We start from the raw sequence: 27,803 nt of genomic DNA, 5'->3' as shown, positions 1-27,803 counted from the left end.
AGTAAATAATAGATGTGTTTCTTTGCATTCACCATGTTGCTTGATGCATTGAATCGATTGGCATCATCCTTGAAAGGATAGAGAAAAAAACAAAGATATTGTTATTATCACTTGAATTTATACAGCGACTGCTTTACATGCGATAAACTCTCAAATGGACCAAGAACTACCAAATAAATAAAAAGAAAAGTCCACATAACTTAAAAAAATAGTTTCATACAATTTGCATAAAAATTGTTGATAAAATAACGAATGTTAAGCGTTTTTGAGGATGCACATTCATTGTGCTTGAACATCCCTTTGGAGTGAATAAATAAATATAGAGCTGCAAGATAAGTACCAAATAAACTAAAGACAAAACTATTAAAATTATATGCAATGAAAGTGTTTGCAATGAAAAAAAGCGCGCACACACACCTAGGTGACGTCAATCCGTTGCACCGATTAGCATTAAGCTATAGCCTGCCAATCACGCAATGAATGCCGACACTGAATTATGTCTTAGTCAGAATGTAGCTCGGGTGTATAAATGTGCTTGTATTCGAAGCAATTTCAAATTTATTCTGAATCGGTTTACATTGTGGTGGCAATATATGCTATGGTAAAACACGAAGGATGCTGCTATGAAACTCTTGATAGAATGCGATGTGTGAAAGTGTGCTTGGTCAAAATGGGAAAAATTGGCTAAGTGTGTGGTGGAACGCATGCGCCCGGCTTTTTTAGTTTCATTGCAACAGTGTGTGCGATGATGAGTGAATCAAATTTCCCCGATTTAGATTGTTTGGCGTTTTATTAAGCATTCTCATGAGATATGCGCATAAATACTGTTGCTGTTGTTGCTGCTGCTGCTATGTTGCTGTTGCTCATCGGTGGTTGTGTTTGTGTGCAAGCAAAGTCTAACGAAAAGAAAAAAAACCAATTGTATTCGATGCGACGTGCAGCACATTTGTGTGCTGGTTGTAATCATTTTTATACATTTCAACTCGCATCATCATTTTATAGTTGAGTTTGCTGCTATTCTGTCAAATTGCTATCACACTCATTTATAGTGGTGCAATTCAATTCTCACTTGTGTTATACATATCGTTGTGATTTTCTTGTATTGTGTACTATGTCGATTGATTCCGCGCGCTCTTGCCATGTGCATGGTGAGTTTTTCGTATTCATTTGAAAAATAGAATGTATAAATGTTTGTTGTTTTTTTACCTATAGAGTACATTTTTATGGGTATACAATTATACATACAAGCGCTGTATGTGATAAATTTTTTTCGGCACTCAGTCAGTTCACTCTTTGATGTGCAGTGAACATGTTGTTTTCCACGTTCATTCCATTTAAAAATTTATTTTTTTGTAACACTTTGAATTAAATTGGCGTTATTGTTGTTTTTCTTCTTCTTCGTACACGTTCAGAAAAAAATAAATTCGCTTCGTGTTAGGAAAATATTTAATTGTCGATTTGAATTGTCATTGAAGTTTCTTTTCTCGTGTTTTCATATTTAAGACAAAGAAGATGTGTATCGAGATGTTGCCGAAATTCCATTGTGGAGCATTGTTTACAAGGCCAAACTGTGATTTATCATCAACATTGCGCTCACTCAATAATTACGTTGAATTGAGAAACGAGAGAAAGGAAGTATTGCTTAAGGTTTAAATAGCTTTAAATTTGAGCATTTTTCGGCAAGAAACAACGTCGCATAGCAGAAGACGAATTTAACAGCACAATATACAAATAAATTATATCTAATTCAAAGACAACAACAAATTTGAATGTGAGTGTACTTATATTATATATATATACAGTATTCTGCCACTTGCTTTATATTTTTAAGACTATATTTGAGGAACCCTGGTATTCTCTACACATTTTTTAAATTCAATATCTTTGTGTGTTTTACCTATCTCGATGGTTGTTGTCGTCGTCGTTGTTATAGTGTATTTGATTGAGTTTGCACAAAAGTATCGTGAAAGTTTGTTGAAAATAAAACAATATACAACATTATGTAGTTATGTGTTTATGGTACCGAAATGTCATTTTTACTTTCCCGCCCGGAAATAGTGTGAAGGGAAAAGTCTTGTAATGGGGCCTAAAAATAAAAACTCTCAAAATGGTCGGAGATGACCTTTTCTGGGTTAAGGTGCATTTTCCAAGGCGACGATTGCAATCGTCCACGATTGATGAAAGGGATGAAAAATTAATCGATTTGAGACCAGGATGTTGTAGGTCTGTTCCACGTTGTACGTTGTACGTGACCGTTTTTGTTCAATCATTATCTCTTTTCTCGTGATAGACTCCATCATGGTCTTACAGTGCATAAAAATTTTATTTTTGAAAAATTTGTATGGGGGATGTCAAAATTTGTTAGTTTTATGGTCAAATTTGGATTCCTCGACCCAAAATTAGAAGGGATAAGGTAACTTTGATGTTGGCCATCATGGTCTTCCATGACAACCGTGTTATTTATCCAATTTTCAGTCTATTTTTGATCTTTTGAACAATAAACTTGATAATTTTGGTCGACCTCAATAACCGTGTTAAATGATGTTAGATCATGGTCTAACACCATTTAACACGGTTATTGAGGTCGGCCATCATGGTTTTAACCAGGGACCGGGTCGCATATAGAATTTATACTTTGTATAAACACAGACGCAACATATCCGTCGCTGTTCGCTTTGTGCTGCGCTCAATAAATACAATGTATGTGCTTGCGTCTTTCAATGGTCACATGCACACACGAACATGTATTCGCATGCTTCATACATATCGATCATCGATGGATATGTTGCGTCTGCGTTTATACTTTGTATAATTATACTGCCTGCCTTTTTTTTGCTAGTATAAAATTATGCGCGACCCGGTCCCTGGGTCTAACACCATTTAACATGGTTATTGAGGTCGGTTAAACGTTTTTCGTGAATTGAGTTGTTTTTGTATATTTATCTCATGATGTACACGGCGGAAAAGTTCGTCTCACAGTGTAAAACTTTTTTTGTAAAACTCATTTTTTTTCTAATGCATTTAGAAATGCATTCATTTTACTAATAAAAAATGATAATTATTTTGCTACACATATATAATTGGCAAGCATAAGTACAATTTTTGACACTTTTCTGGTGCATTTGCATTTACGAACGATTCATATGTGACTGAATCATATTGCTCGCTAGACTGGTGTGCGCACATCAAACTTCTTCCGTTGATTTTAATCAATTTTTGTTTCCCTTTGTCCGAATAAAAAAAAGCACAATAGACAAATTGACAGTTGAGTTCATAGAGAGTAGATTTTGTGGTGTGATTAATTTGTTTGTTCAATTGTGTAAAAGATTGTTTCGAGTGTTCTCTTCTCGTTTTGGATATAACAAAATTGGTTATAATGAGGGCGTAACGGATTCCAATTATGATAATAATCAGTGCGATAATGAATATACAGACCGGGCGTAAGCTAATTCATTGTGGGGTTTTTATTTATTCTCCAATCTCTATTTCAATGCATGAATCGTTTAGTATGTTCGCACGATTGTCAACAGAAAAAAGTATATGATGCAGGATCGTTTATTACTTATCGGATTATTTTTTTTATTCAGTGATTAACACGTTGTGAAATGTCAACAATGGTTAAATACCTCTAACATTGAACAAACAAGGGAAACAAGGGAAAAAGAGTGAAAAAGAGAACATGCAAACAAATTTTAATCAAAGTTTTTCGATTTTAATTGAATTGGATATCATTTCTCCAATTAAATTTTTTTAAATTATTTCACAGTTGAGCCGTTTTGTTTATAACAGATTGAATCGGGTAAATGAAATGAGAGTGATAAATACCAGTTTGGCTAATTTCGGTTTCGGTTGTGTGGTATTTTATGGTTTGTGTGGTTGCTTTCGAATGAACAAAATACAGAAAACAAGATCATGAATGCAACTCATTGTTTTAAATCGCAGCAAGTGAGAAAAAGAGAGTGAAATGTGGAGTACATTAATTTGAATAACATTATAATTTTCGCTATTAAAACCATTATTTGTATATTTGCAATGCCAAATGCAAAGAATATATACTTGAAATATATTTTCGCTGCAATTGACCGTTGTTCGCGCTACATGTACGTGTAAATGACGCTCTTCACTGTTATGCAATTATAAATAAAAAAACCTTTCTATGCTTCCACAAGTAAATAAATTACATTTTGACTATATGCCAAAAAAAAACGACACCAAAAGCAAATTGTTATTTCAAGAATATAATTAGTGGAGTACATGTGTGTGAACTAGATGAACTCGACTGACGATATTAGGAGCACACGCGATATAAGATTTTAATCGGGTCGAATCCATACAATAAAATTGTTGTGGCCACATGAATAAAGCGCGCGACATTTTTTTAAACTGAAATTGCTATATTTCATGCTTACTTCGTGATTCTCTCCCCGAATTCCAAATGGGTTTGCATTATTCTCAAGAAAGATTCATAAATCAATTCAAATTAATGCGATTATTTCGAAATGTGTGAATAATTACTTGATCGAATGCGTTAAATTTCATTTTGGCATCATCATTAAAGTTTTATCATTTCAAATGCTTTTTTAATGTGATATAATGTAGTTACATACTAGACAGATGCTTCGATCCGAGTCGTGCAAGTGTTGTATAATATTTGTTCATTTTGTTTGCAATTGACGCAGTAGCAATTGCAACGAGATGCCGTGTCTAGTGTCATCAATGATGAAAACTCTTTTTCTTTTTTTTGCACTACTTTTTATTGTTTCAAACCATTTGAGTTTTATACTCAAAAACTCTTTGCATCTCTCCGTCTCTCTATCTCTAGAATTCCTCTCAGATTGTATGTCGGTGGAATAAATGTGGTTATTTCCCGCATAACATTAAATGATCATGCAAAGTAGTTCAAATTAAGCAAATTTACTTCATTTCTAATGTGTTGATTGTGAACTGTTGTTGCATTATTTTTACTCCAATCGGTTGGAGGTTGCTGCTTCTGTCCCTGTTTGTTTCTTATTTTTTCGTTTGCCAATTCATTTGGCGCGTTAGTTTTTCATATGAGAATTTCTTATCCAATCGCTTAAACAATGTATGCTCAATTTTTGCTTTGCTTGTGTCGGAGCAAATAACACACAAAAAACGACTCTCATTGAATAATTGATACGTTTACATGCATTAAAATTCCAAAACAATAACTGTACAATAACATGTGTATTCGCTATTATTTCGACTAATAGATTTGGAATATATTGATTTTATTGTTTTTGACGTCGTCGTCGTCGTCGTCGTCGTTTTACAATAGCTGCTGAGAGTTTACCCTTCGATATCAATTGTCTGATGGTCGACAACACACGTGAAATATTTCCCATGCTCTTCAAAACATGGCTTACTATCCATCCACTTGCAACTATTCAATTCAGTTTTGTTAGTTGTGTTGAACTGTTTGCAGCTTTTTGTTCACTTCACAAAAATCCCAAAGTTTATTTCACTTGTTTTCATAGTTACCGCGGTGACGAATCAATACTCCCTTATTTTATTACATATATGATAAATAGAATTCAGAAATTATATTTTGTGTCACAATTTATTGTAATTTTATGATGTGATTCGATTTTTTTACGGCATTTTTTTCTTTTACTAGAAGAAACGTGTTGGTTTTGTGATTTAGCAAATTCATTTTAAATGGCATTTTACAATGGCAGAATATATTGTTTTTCATTTTGTCATTGAATCGGAATATTAACGTTAAAATGTGAATGTCAAAAACGATTAATGAAAATTTCCACAAATCGTGCGGAAATATTCATGATCAGTTTTCTTGTTGCTTGAGAAAAAGCCTGAACTGCATTCAAAGTATGTTTTTACAAATATTCATTGTTTAGAAGGTTGTTATTAATTCAAGAAACCATGTATATTTACGCAGCACTTAAGAGAACATATAACAATCGACTTTGGTCGAAAGTGTGGCTTCGATTAAGCGAAATTTTCCCATTTTCCATATTTCAAAAAAAGGTGAGAGAAAGTGCCAATAGTACATTGTGGAATAATGGCAAAGTGATGGCTGCAAAACAGGGGGTAACATTTATGCATTACACGCGATGCAATCCGCTACATATACATATATATTTACGGTCGTGAGAACCCTTGCATTCAATTAATCTAATGGATTTTAGATGGTTGATTGCGTCAGAATTTGTAATTTTATGGGTTTGGTCGAAAAGTTGTCTTGTGAATTAAAAAAAAACAAACACGACTATTATTGCACTAAGAATCGCATTTGAAACATTGAATTTGTGTCATAATGAGTGTTTTCTTTGAATTTTATGCTGACGACAATGCACGTCCACGATTATCTGTAATGCAAACATAAACAAAAACCCTGCGTTTAATGATTAGATAGGACACTGAGATTAGCTTGATATATTCTAATCTAAGTCACAATCATGTAATGGTCAAAATATAATGGTAAATTTTATTCCATTCCCAAAAAGAAGTACAATTAAGAAGAATAATTAATTTTTCGAAAGGTCGATACAGTGAATCCATCTAATTGGTGTAGCGAATCTGTGGTTTGTATGATTTAAAACACCTTGGCACAAATTACATGTATTATGTTGATGGTCGTTGTTTGTACTTATCCGTTTTGAATGCATTCGTCAATTTGTTTGACATGAAACTAAGAAATATGGCAGTTGCATTTTGGACCGCAAATATATTCGTCGAACAAAGGAAATTCAATGAAATGAACAAAATTAATCGACAAAATCGTAATTTACGTTTCCAGAAGATAAAGATATTGGCAAACTTGACTTGCGATTAGTTAAACAAAGTGTCATCATGTTGGTGGGATCTTTTTAAAATTATTTTCAAGTATTTTTAAGTGCAAACGTGAATGGGTAATATAAGGTACTTCTCATAAATAAATGCTGTATAAAAGAGAGAGATAGAGAGACCGTATGCGCATTAATAAAAAAATGAACTTTTTTACCATGTGTAATTAAATTACTGTTTTGGCGATTGTGTGCAGATAATTCGCGACATTCAATTTGTACTGGCCATTTTCCAGTGTCACCATAGCATTCAGCAATAATTGAAAGAAAAATTGTATCTTATAAAAACTATGATCGATAATCATGTTAATGACAAAACATTTAATTCATAAATCACTCAACGCAACGTGAAGAGTTAATTTGAGCTGACGCCAAATGTGCTTGGAGCATATATGCACATGAGTAGAAACAGCCAGCCTTGAAGCGGAACAAATTAAACTAAAATCGGTTTGTGTTCACCTCTCTACTCGAAAAATAAACTTACTTTATATATTCGACTGGATGTGTTTGGGTTCGTTTTCTGTTTTGATATAAGGATTAGATCAAATGGTGCTTCAAGTTACAAATATTAATGAATCAACTGAACAAGTTGGCTGACCTGGAAAATGGTGTTTGTGTGCGCTTTCAATAAGGAAGAAATCATAAAGTTGAGTTTCATCGTGCTTTTGTTTTTTTTTTGTGTGTGTTTCGCTTGAAAAGGGAAAATAGCGTATGATGATATATCAATTTTAACGATCGTTTTTTATATATTTTTTTGTTCATGTCGAATAAAAACGAACGTTCATCGTGCTACAACTCTCAATCGTCGACAATAGAGTTGCGCGTTGTGGATACAAATTCTTATTAAGTCATAGTTTCGCACATTGTTTGTGAATAGTTGAATAGCAACCGGCAAACCAACCAGTTCGTCATTATTTTCGTCTACAAATTTATTTGATCATCACACGAATTTATATATAATGAAAATAAAGAATTGATCGATTCGATTGGCATTAAATATTTAGTGTAAATATTGATTGTGCTCTTATTTTGTGAATACAGTAAGAGATTTTATCGGTGGCATCAATTAGATTGAAAATTTGTTATTATTTTGTTGTTTTCACTTCGTTCTTGATTGCTAACCGCAAAACATTTAATCTGTAAAAGTGAAACGTTTTGATTATAGAGCCGAGAAGCAGATACGAACATTTTGCTCATCACGTTAACCGTCAGAATCACGAGGTAGAGATAATTTATTTAATTGCACCTTCAAACTATTTTCCCTTTTTTACATCCGACCGATTTTTTTTCGCTTGGCTTTTGTTTTCCTTCGCATTTTTTTTTAATCAGAAATAATATTACCCGAATAATAGCACAAATTCGTGAACAATTTGATATTGGTTTCGATATCTGGTAACGAATGCCACAAATGAAATGTAAGTGTTTTGTGCAGCAACAACAACAACAAAAACTGTGCATCATCATATTCATGCATTCCATTTGGTCACGACTGCTTTGTTATTGATAATTTCTGTTGTGAAAAATATAAATTTACACTTTTTCTTTATTCAGTTTTCACAATTGATTGTATATTATATCATCATCTAAGTTAACTTTTTTTTTATCATTACGTCAAAAACATGACTAGTTTTAAAGAGGTTTCCGACAGTGACACATATTAGAAACGATTTACAAGATGATCGTGTCACGTCAAGAGGATTAATCTTATGGCTCGGGTCAATTTAAGCTGCAACACATCATCACTCGGTTGCTTAAGAGAACTTTTGCTTTTCGTCATGATTCACGTTCTGTCTACTACTGCTGCTGCTGTAGTTGTTATTATGTTGTGTTGATTTTTAAGTAGAATGTGTTAGCTTCGACCTCGTGAATGTGTTAATAGCTGTCGCAAATCTTCTAATCCACATTTTGAATAGAATGTACTCAAATTTACACGCATATTCAATATTCAGCAAAACAAATTTACTCAACAAAAGAAGGGAAAAAAATTCATGAAAAAGATTTAAAATCATTGATGTTGAGATTATTTCATTTGAAAATGACATGAAAACTTTTATTCGGACGCACCAGTGATGTTCATTCCGATAAGACTTCCTTGAGAAAATAATGCAAAAAAAAAACGGATTTTTTTCCATATTGATCGATTGAAAAGAATGAAGAAAATCAATGGAGAAAAGATTTATTGAGAAAATTGCATGATTCCATGCGGCACATTTTTTGATTAATTTATATTATTTCATATTTTTTTCCTACTTCACGGACTGTCGTTATGGAATTATTTTAATTCAAGTTATGAATATTACATAATTCAACTGTCACACAGTTCCAGCATAAAAGTTTGCTGCGAAGCGAACAAAAGACAAAATGAGTGAAAAGATTATTAACACCATCGAATTAAATTAAAGTATGTTTTTGCCATGCAATTGCATTGTGCATATGCATCTTTTCATATTGGAATAGAAACTGTTATCAAATAATGCATAATATAGTGCTGAAACGGTGGAAAAGGTGTGTGTGAGAGAGAGAGAGTGAGAGTTTGTGTGCATTGAACAAGTTGTGAAATGTAATATCATTTGCGAACTTTTTATGATTGAATAATTTCATTCACGATTTCAATCTATAACAAATACACGTGCCGACTTTTTTGTAGTATTTCGAATGTATTTCGTCTTTCGTTGGCATACGAATAAAACGAGCGACAGCTGTTCGTAGCTGGCGATCATAGAATATTTCTTCATCGGAATCAACATAATAGGTGTTTTTCTAATATTTTTTATACAATCGTTTTATTTACACGCTTACCTATCCAAAAAAGAAAATTATACTATAGATAAATTTTCGATTAAGAAACCACCACAGCTTCAACCCAACACTCCTTCTATTTTATGATCCGTTCACAAAACACCAATTAATAAATTCAAATATCCAATTTTCGTTCAAAACTTATGGCGAAAATATAACACTCTTCCAATTAAAAATTTCGAACTTATTAATTCATCACAATAAAATAAAACATTTACAATAAACCAGTCAAGTTGTATATTTTGGTAATGGTTTCAGTTACTCCCTCAAATTAATTTGATGAAATACTCAAACCGGAAACGTTCCGACTTTCTACTCTGTAAATTATACCTATGAAAAATATAGAAGGTTTTCGTTTTGAGTTACATTATTGCGACTTAATGTGTCATGGTAATAATTAAAAAAAGAGAATATATTTTAAGTAAAAGCGGAAACCAATATGCATTTTTCACACGCTTGAAGTTTTTATGAACTTTTCGTAGCCAGGTATTTCTAAACAGCAGTATAAGCGGTGAATAAAATATAATCACTTCCAACATCTATTTCGTTGACATACAATAAAAAGGGCAAAAATAATTCATTTTAGCATTTCCGATAAGCCAATCGAGAACCTTGTTTATCACTTCTATAAAATACACTTATTACACAATTGTATAGAAAAATTTTTGCATGCCATTTCCATTCTGATAAGACTTAAAGATTAAGAGAACGTTGAACTTGGCTGTTTACATCATAGAAACAAGCATGAGCATTCATAAATACAATACCTATATTTGCAAGAAAATGTAGGAAGTCCACACATGCGCACGGTTTTTTTGATCAGGGGGGGTCAAATTGACTCTGGTCTCGAGGGGGAGAGGGTATTTCTATGAAAAAACTAAAATAACAATTTTGCATGAAAGAAACAAGTAAAAATGCGTGTTGGCGAACGAAGCAAGCCGAAATTTCGCAAGATTGACTTCAAAATCAGTGTATTTTTGCTATTGTTTATACATTTATATTGCAAATCTGAGAAAAAAAAATTCTCAGAGGAGGGTCAAAGCGGTAAATCTCCTAAAAATTTACCCGGGGGTAAATTTTGAAAAATTTGCCTCAGGTGGGGGTCAAACCGGAAAACCCCCCAGCGCGCATGTGTGAGGAAGTCACACAGTTATTTCCTTAATAGTTGATTCATTTAGACAATTCATAGATTATTTTCAAAGCAATGTCAAAGACTTGAACATAGAAAATGAATTCAATAAATAAAAAAAGAATTATTGAGAATCCATGAACAAGCCAAAACTTCACCGGATTTATACTTTGGGTCATCAAACCTTTCGGGAGTAAAAAATTTTGTTTATTTTCTACGATTTCCTATCGGAAATGTGAGAGAAATTGATTAAAAAAATGCCAGTGATAACTAGGGAAAAAATTCGATTGTAAGCAATATTTTTGTAGTATACTGTGATTTCGAGGTTTTGCTACATTTTATCATATCTTAGAAACATGTTATATCCGTTATCCGTTATCCGTTATACTTAGAGTCTATATCAAAGTATTTTCTACATAATTCATGTACATCCCGTTCGGCTAGAATGTCAGAGTTAGAATTATAATTTTATAAAACAGCGATTGGTACGTGTTTTGAACATGAATCATAAGTGCTTGACTTAGATATTGTTCAATGTAATCATTTTTTTGTAATGCTATTATTATTTTCAATCACGATCTTTGCTTTATTTGTCATTCTACCAAATACAAAATGTTTCTTTTTTGTTTTAAGAAAATTAGTTTTGAATGTAAATTCACTGAAATACGTGTAAGAGTGGCTCAATAAATGGTGCAAAAGTAGGAAATTCAAAGGTTTTTATTTAATTTGAATAAATTGCATGAAAATCACCAAAAGAAAGAATTTTTATAAATTGGTGATTAGCCTTATCAATGTAATGTAATGTAATGTAATGTTTATTTTCTAAATATCTTGTTTGGTATGTACAATTTTCTTATGAGTTACAGTCGGTAGACTTTTCAACATTTGATGTATTTATTATGTGTAATTTAAATGATTTGTTAGGTGTCTGTGGAAAATTAGGAAAAAACCACAATTTGACGGGTTTTATAAGAATTTTATAATTTTTGTTTGATTTTTAAAAATTTTTGAGAGCTTAAGACTAGGGAAAATAATAAAATAAAAATTGGATGTTGTAAACTTTTAGTAGTTATAAGAGATCAATTTCTCTTATTAAGCTAAAATCTAAAATTTGACAGTTTTGAGCGAACTTTACATTCAAACTTTCTATGAATTGATGAAATAGACAAATTCCTGTGATTTGTTCCATGAAAACCCAATTTTTTCATGATAGAAATTTTGATATGATAATATCTTGATTTTGAGTGAAATTTTCAATTGTTATCAGTAAAATGATCACGTAAAACATTCGGTCTGGTTAAAAATTGTTCATAAAAATTAAATATAACACAAAAACAAATAAACATTTACAATTTCATAGTTAAATCGTGCAATATTTCGATGCGCAGTGCGCACTCATGATGTAAATGCCTTCCACCCTTTTCAACATGCCGAATAATAAATCGTGCAAAAGCAGTATGATTATCGCTGAAAAAAGCGCGCGCTATGCACCGATAAGGAGACTGCATTCAATTACAGTTTTATTATGATACATGTTGTATTATTTTGTCGTCTGTGTTCAACAGTCTGTGCTGAGTTGTTGACATAAAATATAAATAAATAGATAGATATCTAGAGATATTTTGCAAATAGCGCCTATTTAACGCATCTTTTCGCTCGAGCGCTGTGTATTCTAAACATAAGAATGGTATCGTTTTTTGGCATAGCAGCGTCTGGAGATATCTATTTATCTATTTGCATTGTATGGTTGTTGCAATCATTAACGCAAAGGAAGTGAACTAAAAGAGAAAGATTGAGATGGAGTGTGAGAGAGAGATTGATGTCGCCAATATTTTATTGCAAATTAGTTAAATAAAAGACTTGCATAATAAGATTCTGTCGTTCGTACGAATAGTATGGTGTAATGAAGCGATTATCCTTTGTATTTTATATCTAGAGGAATCCAATAATAATAATAATATCGTTATTAGTGTGGAACTCTAGTACTCTACGTTTACTGTTTTAATATATATATATATATAAAGTGATTTGAACATATTTTTCTTATTTTTATCGATTTAAAATAGCATAACACTCCATATAGAACGATAAAGTTATAATTGGTTTTTCATTTTTTTCATTTACAGTGTAATACGAAATAAATTAAAGCAAAAATCGAAAAATTCATGATAATTGAAATGATCATGAAAGATGCGTTTTACGATTGTACCGCATAGTGACAGCGAAAACGATGATGCCAATGATGATGATAGTGCAAGTCAGTTGCTGTTGCAACCATCGCTTCCGACGTCTTCAACCAAAACGCCAAACTCATTAAATTGCTCAACAATAAAGCTGCCAAAATCGGCCAATCAAACAAAATCCGATTACCAAAATCGGGTTCTAACCAAAATTAGCCATCTCGCTAACATAAAACTCCATCGAATCGAATACCGTCGATCGCATCGTGACAAATGGAGTCGCATAAATATCGGAATTTTTACTATTTCGTTCCTTAGTGTCGTGTACTTTTGTGTATCGATGAATTTGAACGTCGAGAAACCGTCACCGCAACAAATTATTGTCGATGTGCCACCGGTGGACGTAAACTTAAATGGACCAAAAGGTAAATCATATATTAAGATGTGCGATTTTGCATGATTTATTGCTTGAATCATAAATTACATAAACTTTATTGCCAAATTGAACATTTTCCTATATATTTTCAAGCATGAATATCATTTTTTTGATGATTCTGGGCGGCAGCTTCAACATATTTTTTAATTCTTTTCGTTATGAGTAAGAAAAAAGAGTTTTCCGGCATTCCATAAACAATACGAAATTTATACATCATTGCATGTTTAATTAATGTAAATGCATCAAAGCGTTTGTTTTATTTAGATACGATTTTCATCAATAAAATTGTACACACTTGCTCTGTCGCCGTCTCTCCAATCACAGATGGAGAGCTCTGATTGGCGCAAATTGTATATTCATCGTATTATATATGAAAAAAGTTTTTCACGATAGTGAAGAAGAGACGGAATTATCCATTAATAACGGATAATATCACGTTTTTTCACTTTTATACAAAATCAAATGAAAAATTCAAAATTTATCCCATGAAATAATGCGATTGAAAGATTTAAGGGTTATTATATTTAATACTAAGTATTCTGGTACTCTGATAATTCGGTCGTCAACTCTGAACAATTAAATCTTCTTACCTCTGCATTTGCCCCCATACCATCATCATTCATTCATCATATGCGTGCTGTAATTTCACATATATTCAGAATACAATGTATGCTTCTCTTTCTCTTTCTCTGCTGGTTCAAAACCACATTCACATCGAATCGAAATGAATTATGCATTGAACATGCAGTGCGACACATACTCACATATAGATTTTGATATTGGAATTATACCGAATATCAAAATTGGGTAGCATGTCGATTCCATATGAACGAAAACAAAAAAAAACATGGACGATAAATTTGGAGAAGCGCGGTAGAGAGAATGAAAGCTTAATTTAATTGCACGACACAAAGAATCCAATCATAAAACAAATTCCATTAAGCAATAGCTCAATTTCGACCATTTCTTGACCCACTTTACTTGCTCCATATACTTTGAATAGACTAATGAAAATGAACAATAGCGACAAGTGCACTACATATTTTGTTGTTTTTGTTCTTTCTCGGAATATAATTCGATTGAGATTTCATTGAAATGAGTAATATTGCCCTTTTCACTCCTTCCAATTTGCAAAAGAATGAAAGAAATATTTGAGCCTTAATTAAGAAGATTTGTGAAAATGTCACAATGAAATAATTATAATTTCATTGAAATAGTTTTGAATGGGCCGAATGAAATCACAATTTCAAAAACCGAAGAACTTAATTCACTTTCATCCATATTGTCGCAATTGTTCATCGTTTTTTAAAGCAATTAGATAATAAATTGGTGGATTTGTTGAATTTAGAATTTAGCTTAAAAAAGAACGAATAATGAAAAATAAATTCAACCGCAAAATTGATGTGCAAAATTTAAAATATACAGTTACCGCTGATGATTTACACCAAAATGTGATACCGTTTATTTCAACAAAAACGCGTTTACATTCGACACGAAACATATCAACGTTATATTCACCAATACGATTTAACTCATCTTCGAACACATTGTCGTCATCATCATCATTATCGACTGCCGCTTCCCCACCGCTCAATTACACAGTTAAGGACGGATATTTAGTATGGTCGCCCAATTGTCAAATACCAGCAATAGATCCACTGGCTGCCGATGTTATGAAACTGTTTCGACGAGGTAAACACGAATGATTTATTCTAAAATGTATCGCAACATTTTCTGAATCGAATTGTTTTTTTTTTTTGTTCGCAGAAAAATATGAAGCATGTTCAACAACGCAAGCTGTAACTCGCATCGAAATGAATTGGACTACATCAGAGGCTATGCTCATTTATGACTATAAACCAAAGTGGTATTCATCATTTTTGGAATCGACATGCTGCTACAGTGAAATTATTCGCACCGGAAGTGGCAAAAAAGCTGATGAGCAATTCAAGTTAGTATTTGCAGAGAACATGATGGAATCGGACGAACGAGAGAAAACTTCCTTTTTTTAAATCATTTCCTAATGAATTGTAATTGTCGAATTTTCCAATTATTTTTTTGATTTTAGACTGTCATCTTGCACAAAATTCAACAAATCATTTTTGCTACCGTCTGCGCTTGAGTTTATATTCGTGAAATGTGAATCGATGGGCCGGACGGTTTATAAAAATGCACATGCCATCATACGAGAACGATCGAATATTCGAAAAAGGCTAAACAATTTCAAAGAAAAATCGAAAAACAATCGGCCGTTAAGTGTGCTCATGCTGTCAATTGATAGTGTGTCACGATTGAATTTGATACGAGCAATGCCAAAAACTGCACAGCATTTATACGACACTGGATGGTTTGAACTGCAGGGATACAATAAAGTAAGTAAGAACTCAATGATTTGATCCAAACAGTGTATTTTTCATTTACTTAATTTACAGATCGATGACAATACATTTCCAAATCTTATGGCCATTCTAACGGGTTACAATCAAACATTAGCATATGGCGAATGTAGTCCACGTCAAGTTGGAAAACTTGAGGAATGCCCATTGATTTGGAATGAATTCAAAGACAGTGGCTATGTAACATCTTACGGCGAAGATGAAGTATCGATTAGTTCGTTTAATTTCAATAAAAAAGGATTTGTAAAACCGCCAACCGATTACTATTTACGTCCCTATATGCTTGCAGCTGAAAAGTATTTGCCCATCAAAAAAAAACATTCGTTAACATTTTGCTTGGGCAATAAACATTCGGCCGATCATATTTATGATTTTGCCATGGATTTTGGAACGCATTACAAAAACGATGCTTCATTCGGTTTATATTGGACAAATACATTCAGTCATAATGATATATCGGATCCATCATCGATGGATAATAAGATGCGCAGTTATTTGGATACATTGGAAATGCGTGGCATATTGAATGAAAGTATGGTCGTATTTTTTAGTGATCATGGTTTGCGATTCGGTCCGGTTCGTCATTTATTCACCGGATGGTACGAAGAGCGATTGCCATTCATGTTCATTTGGTTACCAGAATGGTTTCGAAGTGAACATCCAGATATAGTGCATGCGCTTAAAATCAACCGTAATCGCTTGACGAATCCATATGATTTGCATATGACATTAAAACATGTACTGCAATTATCGAATCCAGATCATGTATATGCACCAGCAACGAGCTGTTTAAATTGCCAAAGTCTATTTGTTGAAGTACCGTGGAATCGATCATGTGATGATGTTTCAATTGCTGCACATTGGTGTACATGTACGCCATATCATTGGCACAATAAAAATGATAAAATTGTAAAAGATGCTGTGAAGTTCGTGATCAATAATATAAATCAAAGTCTGAAAAATTACACTCATGATGATCGTAAGCAGGCATTGTGCGCCGAATTGAAACTTAAAAAAGTTTCCGATGTACATAAAGCCGAGTTTCATGATGGTAACGATCATTACGATGATTATCTGCTCAAATTTGAAGTTGCACCGTCGGACGGTTGGTTTGAATCGACCGTTCGTCATCGTCCCGATATCAATGAATTTGAAGTGACCGGAACGGTGAGCCGACTGGACAGCTACGGAAGCCAAGGCAATTGCATTAAAGTCGACTATTTGCGAAAATATTGCTTTTGCACAGGCATCAGTAACCCAAAAAACAAAAAAGGTTAACTACTATACATAATATAGAATAAATTAATAAAATATTTCTTTTTCCTCCTGCGCGCTCGAGATTCCAAATCAAACACTCTATTAAGAGTAGATTATAATAAATGATACAAAAACTTATTAAACCGAAAGCTGTTAACATTTTTTTTTTCTCAAACTTAAACTTTTACAAATTAACTAAAACATTACTACTAAATGGATCGTATTTTTATCGCGAAATGTCCATTCGTCAAAACCAATGACAAATTCCTATACTATTATATACAATATAACATACTACGAAATCAATATTAAATAAATTGTGTAAAAGGAAAAGAAACGCCAATATTTTATTAAATGTGTTAGACAAAATCAAAGGAAGAGTTGATGTAGATGGTAGAGGAACAGTGCTTTACATAACAGCAGTATTGTAAAGCAATTTAATGCATAAGGATTATATTTATATATGAATATCGTAATTATAATTTAACTGCATCTCTAAAATTTTATTTCAAATCTGAATGTAATCGTGTAGCAAAAAATGTGTATCGTACTGCTGACAAATAATTGGTGATCATGACAAATTCTTTTGAATTATAAAATTTTATTTTAAGATGAATTTACTTTATGTAAATTATTTAGTCGAAAATATTGAGTAATTTCTGTTTTCAGAAATTAAATGTAAAAAAAATGATTATTTTTGTTAATTTCATGTTAAAATGAATGGATTTGATGAGTTCAACCAAGTAAATCAAAACAATAAAGATTTCCAAAAAAAACCGTCTGCTCATTGCTCTATTTTCTAATGTTTTTACTTATTTTTTGGTCAATGCAATGGTCAGTGCTATTTCGTATGCTGGAAAGAAATTCGGAAAAGTAAGCCTTATTTTAAATGCAACTCTTGCTGTAACCTCATATGTTCCCAATCGCGAAATGAATTGTTCAATAAAGAAATTACACTTTTTATTGTTCAGATTCAGAAAATAAGAAAATTTTAGAATTTGTTGACGAAATATGGTTCGAATAGCTTTTATTTTCATTTAATGATTCTCATCTGATATTAAGCTGTGGACGATTCATAAGTTGCATATATCTTAAAATGTAAGCACAATGTTGTCTTCTCCAAGTGGTCATATCCGTAGTGTTCAGCTGGGTTTTAAGTTCATCAAGGCTCATCTCTTCAGCTCGTTGGCGACTTTCTTCCGTTACATCTTGCTCACATCTGTTGCAGTGACAAATAAACTTCCAATTTTCTTCAATATATTGTCTGCGTTCTTCCGTATTATTGTCATAGAAAAACTCATAGTTTATGAAAAGTTGTTCGTTTTGGTTGATTGTGTGATTTGCTCTTCCGATCATAACGTTATTATTTTGTTGAAGATAGTAAAAAACGTTCGGACAGCAGGAATGATTGAAAAATGAAAAAACTTCGTAAATTAGTAGTCGTTTGAGTTGTGTGCTTTTTGAAACTTTGATATGTGCAACAATGGCATTTGCATCAATAACTCCCAAGAAATGCATGAGTAAATGCTTCAAAAAGCGTGTCTGTGACTTTAGTTTGAAGTTCATTTTTATTACGGGAATTTCCATAACAAATTTATATGCCAACGATGCCTTTTCACAGATTTTTTGGTCAAGCGGAGAAGGGCATAATCGCATAATACAATCCAAACGTGCCACTTTATCGAAACAGCCGACAGGTATACTTTGACTCAACGTTTTATCGTCAACAATTCGCTCAATGTACGATTGCAATTGGTTTACGGTTGCAAATAATGTCATTGCCTCAAGCACCATTTGAATGGACAGCTTAATATCCAAATCGGTGATATGCCTAAAAATGGTATCGCACTCAAATTTGTGGCTTTGATTATCAATTTTACACTGGATGCAACAAAAAAATACGTTAATACATTGTGAGCACTGGATAAAGGTATCATGCTCAGTTTGCGATGGCACTTTATGGCATGTCAAACAAAATTGATGGCTTGTTGGTTCAACGGCTGAAGCAAATGGAGCCGATTTAAATACTTCTTGATTAAAATGTATGCTTTGATTGGCTTTGAGAAAACGACCGTAAGTACTGTCCGATTCGAATCCAACATTTACCTTTTGAAAACATGGAAACTTATCGCCCTTATAGATTTGAAAATGTTGATGGTGTTGCCGTTCGTTGTTAAATGTCGCCAGAACTTTCTTGAATTCTTGGTATTGTTCGTCGCTGATTTCATTATTGGCCACATAGAATTGACGATGTGCACCATATGCATGCTTTTGCCACACATATTTTCCATAATCAGAACTCATTTTATTGTAGAAAATTATCTTGGAAATCAACTGTATTACTTGTTCTCATCAAAAATCGAATACAAACTGATTGATGCAAATAAAATTGGTTACTATGCAATTTTCCTTGTTTTGGTGACAAATTGATTTGTCATTTCTTCATTTAGTCATAGTAGCATTGAAAACAATATTTTTGTATCAATGTATAAAAATTGACTGGCGAAAGGAAATGTTGAGTATTTGCATAGCTAATCATGGAATCCATTGTATATTTTGAATAACTCTCTTTGGAACTTCAAAAGCCATGACAATATGTCACACAAAAATTCAGTTCGATTAGTCGCTCATCTTCAGTTACTTCTTTTGTAAAAATCAAAATAACAATTTTTAGTTTATGTAAAACTTAAAACGCTAACTCTTTATTTTAATCATTCCAATTTGTGATGATTTTTTATGACATAAATTAACTAATTTATATAAACAATATTTACAATATATCTGTAGTAAAAATGAGCAAACAAATAGAAAAAATTTCTCTCTATAAAAAAATGATGGCCGCATTCCTAAGAAGGTATACACAATAAATACGATCACGATCCGAAGAATGCATATCAAATATATAAAACTAATTTTTTTTTTGTATCTTAAATGCTATAAATACGGGTATGTTGTTTCATTGTTGTTCTTGATGTTTATCTTTAAAGACATTATCGTTTAATTTTAGGCAATGTCTCACATTTCTTATTCCTTCTATAAAAAAATGTGCAATGTTCGATGAACAAAACTTATGCACTGAATTGATGATGATTTTTGCTGTGTCTCGTGATCATTTTCGTTCCCTATTCACATGATTCTGAACTGATAAAATAACAAACTGATAAACGATATATATCTTGATTTTAATTTTGCTAGTCTCTTCACAAATTTTCTGCATATAAAATCATAATTTGTATTTTGGTTAACCCTTTTTAATCAATAGAATAGTTTTGTAAAACGTGTTGGAAAGTAGAAAGATTGAGAGAGTATAAAAAAAAATGCTGAATATTTTGTTTGAAAAAAAAAAAAAAAATGGATTCATTTTGAAAATTATATAATGATGTTTGTGTATTCTCCCATTTCCATTCTCATTTAAGTTCATATGACTGGTGCTGGACAACCTGAAAAAAAAATCACATTTACATGATCGAATTTGTATCAATTCAAATAGATATTGTTTTACTTACGGCAAACGCTACATTTCTGTTCGTCGGTGTTGTCACCGCAACCATCTCGGCCAGAACAAACAATGGCCGTTGAACGGCATCGTCCATTGCCACACTGAAATGGGCAGTAGAAATTGCTTCTCGATCGTGCCTGTGAATATAATCGCTGGAATAAGCTTGGTACACGTTCAGAATTACACAAATTTGCTGGTTCATCACTTCCATCTTTGCATCGAATGCGTGAATTACAGAATTCATATTCTGGAAGACATTCACCGCTCTTACACTGGAACGTTCCACTGGGACAACTAAAAAGTTTTATTTGACGAGTAAAAAAAGCAATTGATTAGATTAGATAGCCGATGTGTTTTCCGCTGAATTTTCAATTTACCTGCCAGCTTCTGTTGAATTGCAACCAATTTCATCTTCACCATGTGGACATTGTTTTTTTCCATCGCATACGGCCGCCCGTGATACGCATGTTCCACTTTGTTTACATTCAAATGCTTCGGCCGGACATTTGGAACTATCCAAGCATTCTTCATCGGATCCATCGTCACAATCTTATTTTCGAAAACAAAACAGAAAAAATTATTTAAATGTGTTGTTCTTTTGATGGTTTTCGGTTTAAATCATAATCACCTAATTTACGATCACAAACAAAATACCAGCTAATGCAGTGACCCGTTGATCGACATTGGAATGTATTTGGTGGACATCCAGCATTTTCAGCACGGCATGCATTAAGGATTTCATTTTGATGTGCACAATCACATCGTTTTGCTTCGTTACAGAACGTATTCGGATCGGCCAATTGACATTGTCGATCATATTCACAACTCAAACCCAACGAAACAGGTCCATCACCTAAATCAACTCGTGTTCGGATTTCTGTGTAAAAAAGAAAAAGAAATACCGTTTAAATCAAGAAAAATCCCTTTTTATTCGAAAAATGTGTTAAATCTTTTCATATTTGTGCTTGAACTTACCTTGATGTTTCAAACTAATTGACTTATTATTATATGCGCTCGGTGATATGGATATGGATACTTTGTCGGCTTTACCATCGGTGGCGGTTAATGTCAAAACTGGTTCTGTATTAGTTAGTGCCAATGGGATTGGCATCAATTGTGCTAACATTGTATCCTTTACTGTGTCATTTGGTTTTGTTGTTATTTCACTTTCTTGTGCTTCTGAAGCAATGGCAGCAGCTGTTGTGGTTGTAGTTTGACTGATATTTTCCGTTCGTGATTCGGCTGCTTCAGTACGTTGTTCGTCAGCTGTTGCGCTAGTTGTTGGTGTGTCAGTACTTAAAATTGAATCATTTTCCGTTACAGTTTCAGATGTATTCTCATTTTCATCATTGATGTCACTCGATGCATACTTTTCCGTTGATGTTCCTGTCACAAAATCATTTTCAAATTTTGTCGTTTCTTCCATTGAGCTCTGAGTAGTTGGCTGTTCATTTTCACTTGGTTCATTCAATGCCGTTGTTTGTTCTTCATAGTGATGTTGAATTTTGATTTCGTCATTGATGGTGTCTTGTTCGGTTTGCATCACTTGATCTTGTGACACTTGCGTTTGATCTTCATAAATTGCTTCGGTGGCGCTATCGATTTGCATTTCGGTTGTAAATTCTACCACATTCTGACTTTCATCCGTTTGCATTTCTGGATTGGTTTCATTATCAGCCATTTGTTCAAAATTCACTTGTTTATCGGTGGTTATTGATTGTATCTCAATAATGGGCGAATCAGTTGTTGGCATTTCATTTTCGGCATTCGATTGTTGTTCGTCCATTTCATTTTTCATGGCATTCATTTCGGTTGGTTGATAAACCGATTGATCGGATGTATTTGTATCTAAAATTTCGGCATTTTCATTATTCTGCTGAAATGCATTGACTTGTGATTCATTTACAGTTGGAGTGGTGGTATTTTGTTTTTGATTTGAAATATTCGACGCAACATTTTCAACAATTTCATAAACTAAAGCAGCAATTGCATCGGCATTTGTAAGCTGTGTATTGGGCTTAACCGTTGTTTTCCGAATATCAATATCAAACATCTCAAGCAATGTATTCGTTGTTGTTGTTTCGGCCACCATTGAATCTTCATTTTCATTTATATTTGCATCTTGTGATGACAGGACCTCTGCTGTCGTCGGAATCGTTTCGGTGGTGGAGGTGAACATTGGACGCATATTGTTGACATTGTGTTTATTTGGTGCCATATTTGAATGTGGTGGCATTAAAGTTGCCAAAAATTCGGTTGCTTGCGATGAACTATCTTGATTTACCGACAATAAATTCGATGGAATTGCTGTGGCACCGGACGAACTTAATAGCACAAAATGTTTGTCCGTGGAATCGGGTACCCGTTCAGTTTCACTCTCTTCATAAACATCATCATAGAAAATCGGAGATGGTGTTGGAGCAGCTTCATTATTCGATTCGGATTGTATTTCCCACATCGGTGTAATTATGTCGAACATTGTAACTGGCTCTGTTTGCACCTGTTCAGTTGCTGTTTCAATTTCTTCATGCATTTGCGATGCGTTGCCACTTTGTTGTACATTTTGCTGTACATTTTGCTCTTCACCCGATTGCAACTCGTCTGATTCGTCTGAAGCGCTTTCATCGTTCGTTGTTCCAAGTGTCATCGATGCAATATCTGGTGGTGCTAATTCAGGTTGTTTTACGGTTGTTGTACTACCAATTTCGGATTCGGCTACACTTTCACTTTTTGCTGTCGTTGATGTACTTGATGCAATCGATTGATTTTGATCTATTTCATTTGTTTCTGGTTCAGTTTCGTCACTGTCAACCGTTTCGGCTAAAACAATTTCATTCGATTCGGGTGAAGCGGCATCATCGTTGTCATCGGCTGCTGGTGTGATGGTATCAAGTTCGCTGACACACGTTGAACCATATTGTTGTGAAGGTGGCGTACATTGACATCGTCCAAACAAATTTGGAATTAGAAAGTCACAATGGCTGAGTGAATTAAACATTTCACATTGTTTGTTGCTATAGCACACGGTTCCTGGTCGAGTGGCTGTTTAAACAGCACACATGAAAGTGAAAAAAAAGAGAAAAACGAAACGCAACAGGTTAAAAAAGTCTTGAACAAAATGATGACAACAAAAAATAAACAAATTACAAATAAGGAGAATGCGATTTCATTTCGATATATGTGTCGCCAAATATTCCGAATGTGCCAAATCGAAAACGATTTCAATCCAAATTCTTTACACACACATCAAAAAACACTCTTTCTCTGAAGACTTCGCGAATAAAATATGAAATTTTGTATGGAATACAAAACACAACATCCATATTTTTAATTCAACAAAAAAGGGAAAATCTCTCATTCTAAATTCATTGGAAGTGGTTGCGGTTTGTTTTAATTGCGACTGGCATACGGTATGCATGATAAATCAATATGTGTATGTGTGTGAGTGACAAGGCGCCAATCATGCCATACATTAAGCGATCACGACACATAAATTGAATTCATTACAGATCATTCGCCAATCTAATTCATTAATTTGATTAGTAGGTAAGTTTATTCTTCTTTTTTTAAAGAAAAATAAAACATCGAATTAAAAACAAAAAACGAAATAAAAAAGACGTTAAACGCACACGCAAAATAAATTCAACATCCAATTTAGGTCAGTAGACATTCTAATTTGCAGTATTTTGTGCTAGTGCTCGTTTTTATGGTGTGGCACATGCTATGAGTGCTTTGGAAAAAAAAAATGTTATTTAGGCCAAAACAAAACAACAATTAAGCGATCATCGTTTTTTTATATTGTATAATACCATTCAATTCTGATGAATGAATGAATTGAATTCTTCATCAATCATCGGTATAATGAATTTATGGCTAAATAAATATATCCCAAGAAAACAAGCGCGTGATTTGTAGTCGTGATGAGAGAGACAGACAGAGAGAGAGAGAGAGAGAGAGAGAGGTGCTGAGTAAATGTGTGCATGTTCGAAGTGCGGGCAAGAGAATCACGAACTATCAATAGCAACCGGTGACTAAGTAAGAATGAGAGACAGCAACAGCATCAAAAATCGCGCAGTAGGTGAAGAAGGAATTGATGATAATAATTGAAGATCGCATAAACCGAAACATTGCTTTGGCTCTCTCATTGGAGCGGTTTTCTCTTATCTGATTCTTCAGTTCATGTTTCGTAGTATTCTGAGTGATCGACAGCATTGCTAACTTGGATGACGTCACTGAGTGGCAATATATCAGTATTGGTCAGTCAAAATCGACAGAAACGGTTTACTGTGGTAATCGATAGATATTCTTTTGTTCAATCCATTGATTTTGATGAAAAAAAAACCATTACAGCAAATTTGTGTTTCCAACAAACAGAATATTTAGCTTTGTTTGAATTGCAAACATGATCAACCGATCCACAACAATCAACTCGATGTGTAGCGGTGTAATAATTGCACACACGAAGCGTGAAACAAATGAGTGAAAAACTGGAATTCAATCGATGGAAAACAATAAATTTTTCTGCATAAACCTTGCGAGTCTGGAAGATTCTGCACTCAATTAGAATGAAATTGATTTAAAAGCTTTTCAACGCAATGAGTTACAAAACAAAATGTAACAACAACAACAAATGTATATCAACATGAACGTGGAGTGTAAAGTAAGCGAGCTATTGAGCATGTGAAGAACGTTAAAATAATGGATTTACATGAGTCCAATCAAAAGTAAGTTAATGTCGGTCATTTAGCGGCGCAAGCGTACACATTTATGCAGACCACGAGTGAACAAACGCGCGCGCGAACGAAAAAAAAATAACAATGAAGATATGAACGAAGGTAATGTTGGACACAAGAAACCAGCATATTTATATTCTATATATGTTTATTACACGTACGGGTGATATGATTACGGTGTGCGTATATATGTGGTGTGCATTGAAATTGGCCGATCTTGAAAATGAACTATATGTTGATGATGATGGGTGCTGTAGCAGAAGCTCGCAACCGAAATAAACATAAAATCGCAAGACCAATGCTAATGACGAAGAAATGTTTATGAATTTAAGCCGATTATAGCTCTGCACACATCTTCTTATGATTAGCACATACACTCATATACCGGTAATTGATTATAATTCTTTTATTGTTTGGTCATATTTTTTTAGTTTCTTCACTTATTCGCTTGCTCGCATTGTATAAAAGCCGCCTGTGTTCCGCTGTTCATATGAAGAGATTTCAAGTTGAAGATTTCCACATGCAAAGATAGAGATACAGCCTTACATGCATATATATTCCATGGTTCTTTTTTTGCTCGTTATTTATTTTTTTTTTTGTTTTAAATATCGCACAACCATGCTTCTAACTGCGTCGGCAAACGCATAACGGATCATGTTGCTGTTGCCGTTTTTTTGTGCATCGAGGCATTGCAATAAATTTTGAATGTGTTAAGCCCCATGTCCACGATTCAACTGCAGTAAGGATTCATGTGACATTTTTATACGGGCCATTCATCTTCATGCTGTACAATGGCGTATGCGGCAATCAAAAAATCGAAAACAATACAAAAAAATTAACTTTTACAATAAAAAAATACGATCTGTACGTGAAATTACAAAAGTAATTCGAGACATTTCAAGGGTTTTCCGTTTTTATAAATTTAGTTTCATGTTACGAAGAAAATTTCGTTAAAAAAGCTAAAATATAATTGGCAAAATGGCATTTTAAATAGTACATATTAGACGACGTTGTGTGTGAGACGAATGATTACTAAATTTTCAACATTTTGATATTTGGCACGAGCACGTGCGATTTTTCTCTTCTTCATTTCGCTTTGCGACACATTCACTTTCCAAATGAAAATGAAAATATGAAGTTTGAATGCGGTAGCAAGGTAGAAATGATATCACATCGAGCGTACGGTCGAATTAAAAAAAAAAATCTAATAATTAATAAAAGAGAATGAACAATGGTGGTGTCTATCTCTGGTTTCACACCTATCGTTGTTTATATTATGCCTGTCATTAAAAAAATAGTGGCTATCAATGACAAAACAGCAAGTGTCCATAACAAAAGCACGAGAAAATAAACTAGAAAGAAATTATGAACTTGCCTAAACAAAACTGAATCGAAAAAAACGTGTTTCCGACGCTCTCTTAAACTTTCATTTATTTCTTTTTTTCGCCAGATTATTTGTTTGTTCTACGTGTGTGTGTGTGTGAAAAATTACTGCCTAGCCGTAGCAGCGATGGATTTTGGCCAGTGCGTTTAAATTTATTTTGTTGGCAAAGGTTAAAGTTCTTACGAGTTAACAAACAAAAAAAAAAGAAGTAGTGAGAGTGTGAGAGAGAAAATGATTAAGCTGAAAATGTCCGACAGCAGAAAAGCGGAAAAAACATGAAACGCTTTATTCAAAAAATAAAATGTCATTTTTCTTCTTTGCGCTCGCTCTCTCACGCGCAACGCAATTGTAACAAATGGAAAATAATACAAATGCAAATGATACGCAAAACAACATGAACGAAATGAAGATGGAAAAAAATCAAGAAACGATGGATTGAAAAAGCGGACATATGGAAAACTCGATTGTACACATTGTATTTAAGTTGAAAGAGATCACACTGCATAAGCAAATAAATGTTTGTTGACGATGGGTAACGGATTTCATTCTTCTGACCAAAAGAAATTAAAACACATTCAGTGAAATGACATGCAAATGGTACAAAAAGAATACACGTTTTAGAGTCGCAGCTAGCTGAAATGTGAATCGAAAAAAATGGCCATCACTGCCGGCGCGTGCTTTGTAATTTCCACTGTGTGTGATGGTTTTGTATTTGTGCGCGGATTAAAGTGAAAATAACAGTGTCAGTGGGTATGAATTTATCGAAATTCTATGTGTTTTAGTAGCAACTGTAGCGCGGCATTGTTTTGCCAACTGCTTGATATATATACTATTTTTCCTTCCTTTTTGCACGTATCTTTGTATCACGACATGTACTTTGATGGCTTCATGAGATTTCATCGTGAATGAATGTGTATGCGCGCCGAGTTCCACATTTCGGAACATCTCTTGCCACACATTGTTTGATTGAGCGACCGTTTGGAATTGTTTCAAACAGGCCTGACAACATTCAGACCTTGGCAATGATACATGAACATGAGAATACATGTGGTACGAACAACAAAAATAAAATAAAACAAAACAACATAAACAGCATGTGAATCTAATAACATTACTCTCTCTCTCTCTCTCTCTCTCTCTCTCTCTCTCTCTCTCTCTCTCTCTCT

The 27,803-nt window shown here is 33.5% G+C and overlaps 3 protein-coding genes across 6 annotated transcripts in view; 1 reads left to right on the top strand and 2 right to left on the bottom strand.

Moving 5' to 3' along the window:
* The first annotated feature begins 997 nt into the window (after positions 1-997).
* On the top strand, positions 998-17,647 carry LOC116349218. 4 transcript variants are annotated; one of them, XM_031780566.1, is made up of 7 exons: positions 998-1,148; positions 1,504-1,771; positions 12,879-13,357; positions 14,794-15,060; positions 15,136-15,319; positions 15,437-15,740; positions 15,801-17,645. In XM_031780566.1, exons 3-7 carry the CDS (start codon positions 12,943-12,945, stop codon positions 17,040-17,042), a joined length of 2,412 nt encoding a protein of 803 aa, XP_031636426.1. In that variant the 5' UTR covers positions 998-1,148; positions 1,504-1,771; positions 12,879-12,942; the 3' UTR covers positions 17,043-17,645. The 4 variants fall into 4 exon arrangements, with proteins under 4 accessions (XP_031636426.1, XP_031636443.1, XP_031636418.1 ...); XM_031780583.1 differs by lacking the exon at positions 998-1,148 and having other exon boundaries at positions 1,413-1,771; positions 14,971-15,060; positions 15,801-17,647; XM_031780558.1 differs by lacking the exon at positions 998-1,148 and having other exon boundaries at positions 1,413-1,771.
* A 421-nt stretch (positions 17,648-18,068) lies between these two features.
* On the bottom strand, positions 18,069-19,325 carry LOC116349564 (potential protein lysine methyltransferase SET6-like). The gene has a single exon (XM_031781067.1). The coding sequence runs from the start codon at positions 19,323-19,325 to the stop codon at positions 18,069-18,071; it is 1,257 nt and encodes a 418-aa protein (XP_031636927.1).
* Positions 19,326-19,805: 480 nt separating this feature from the next.
* The window catches only part of LOC116346618 (cell wall protein RBR3), a 40,685-nt gene continuing 32,687 nt past the window's right edge, over positions 19,806-27,803 (bottom strand). The window contains exons 5-9 of the mRNA XM_031776778.1: positions 21,496-23,562; positions 21,149-21,397; positions 20,898-21,069; positions 20,528-20,814; positions 19,806-20,461 (exon numbers count right to left, since the gene is read on the bottom strand). Coding sequence (XP_031632638.1) covers positions 20,439-20,461; positions 20,528-20,814; positions 20,898-21,069; positions 21,149-21,397; positions 21,496-23,562 — 2,798 coding nt within the window. The 3' untranslated portion in view covers positions 19,806-20,438. The remainder of the gene's footprint in view (positions 20,462-20,527; positions 20,815-20,897; positions 21,070-21,148; positions 21,398-21,495; positions 23,563-27,803) is intronic.

Source organism: Contarinia nasturtii, unplaced genomic scaffold (assembly GCF_009176525.2).
Source record: "Contarinia nasturtii isolate CC-2019 unplaced genomic scaffold, AAFC_CNas_1.1 Cnas_scaffold_129, whole genome shotgun sequence".
In the NCBI taxonomy this organism is placed as follows: domain Eukaryota; kingdom Metazoa; phylum Arthropoda; class Insecta; order Diptera; family Cecidomyiidae; genus Contarinia; species Contarinia nasturtii.
The sequence above is the reverse complement of the archived record's forward strand: the minus strand, read 5'-3'. Positions and strand labels throughout refer to the sequence as shown.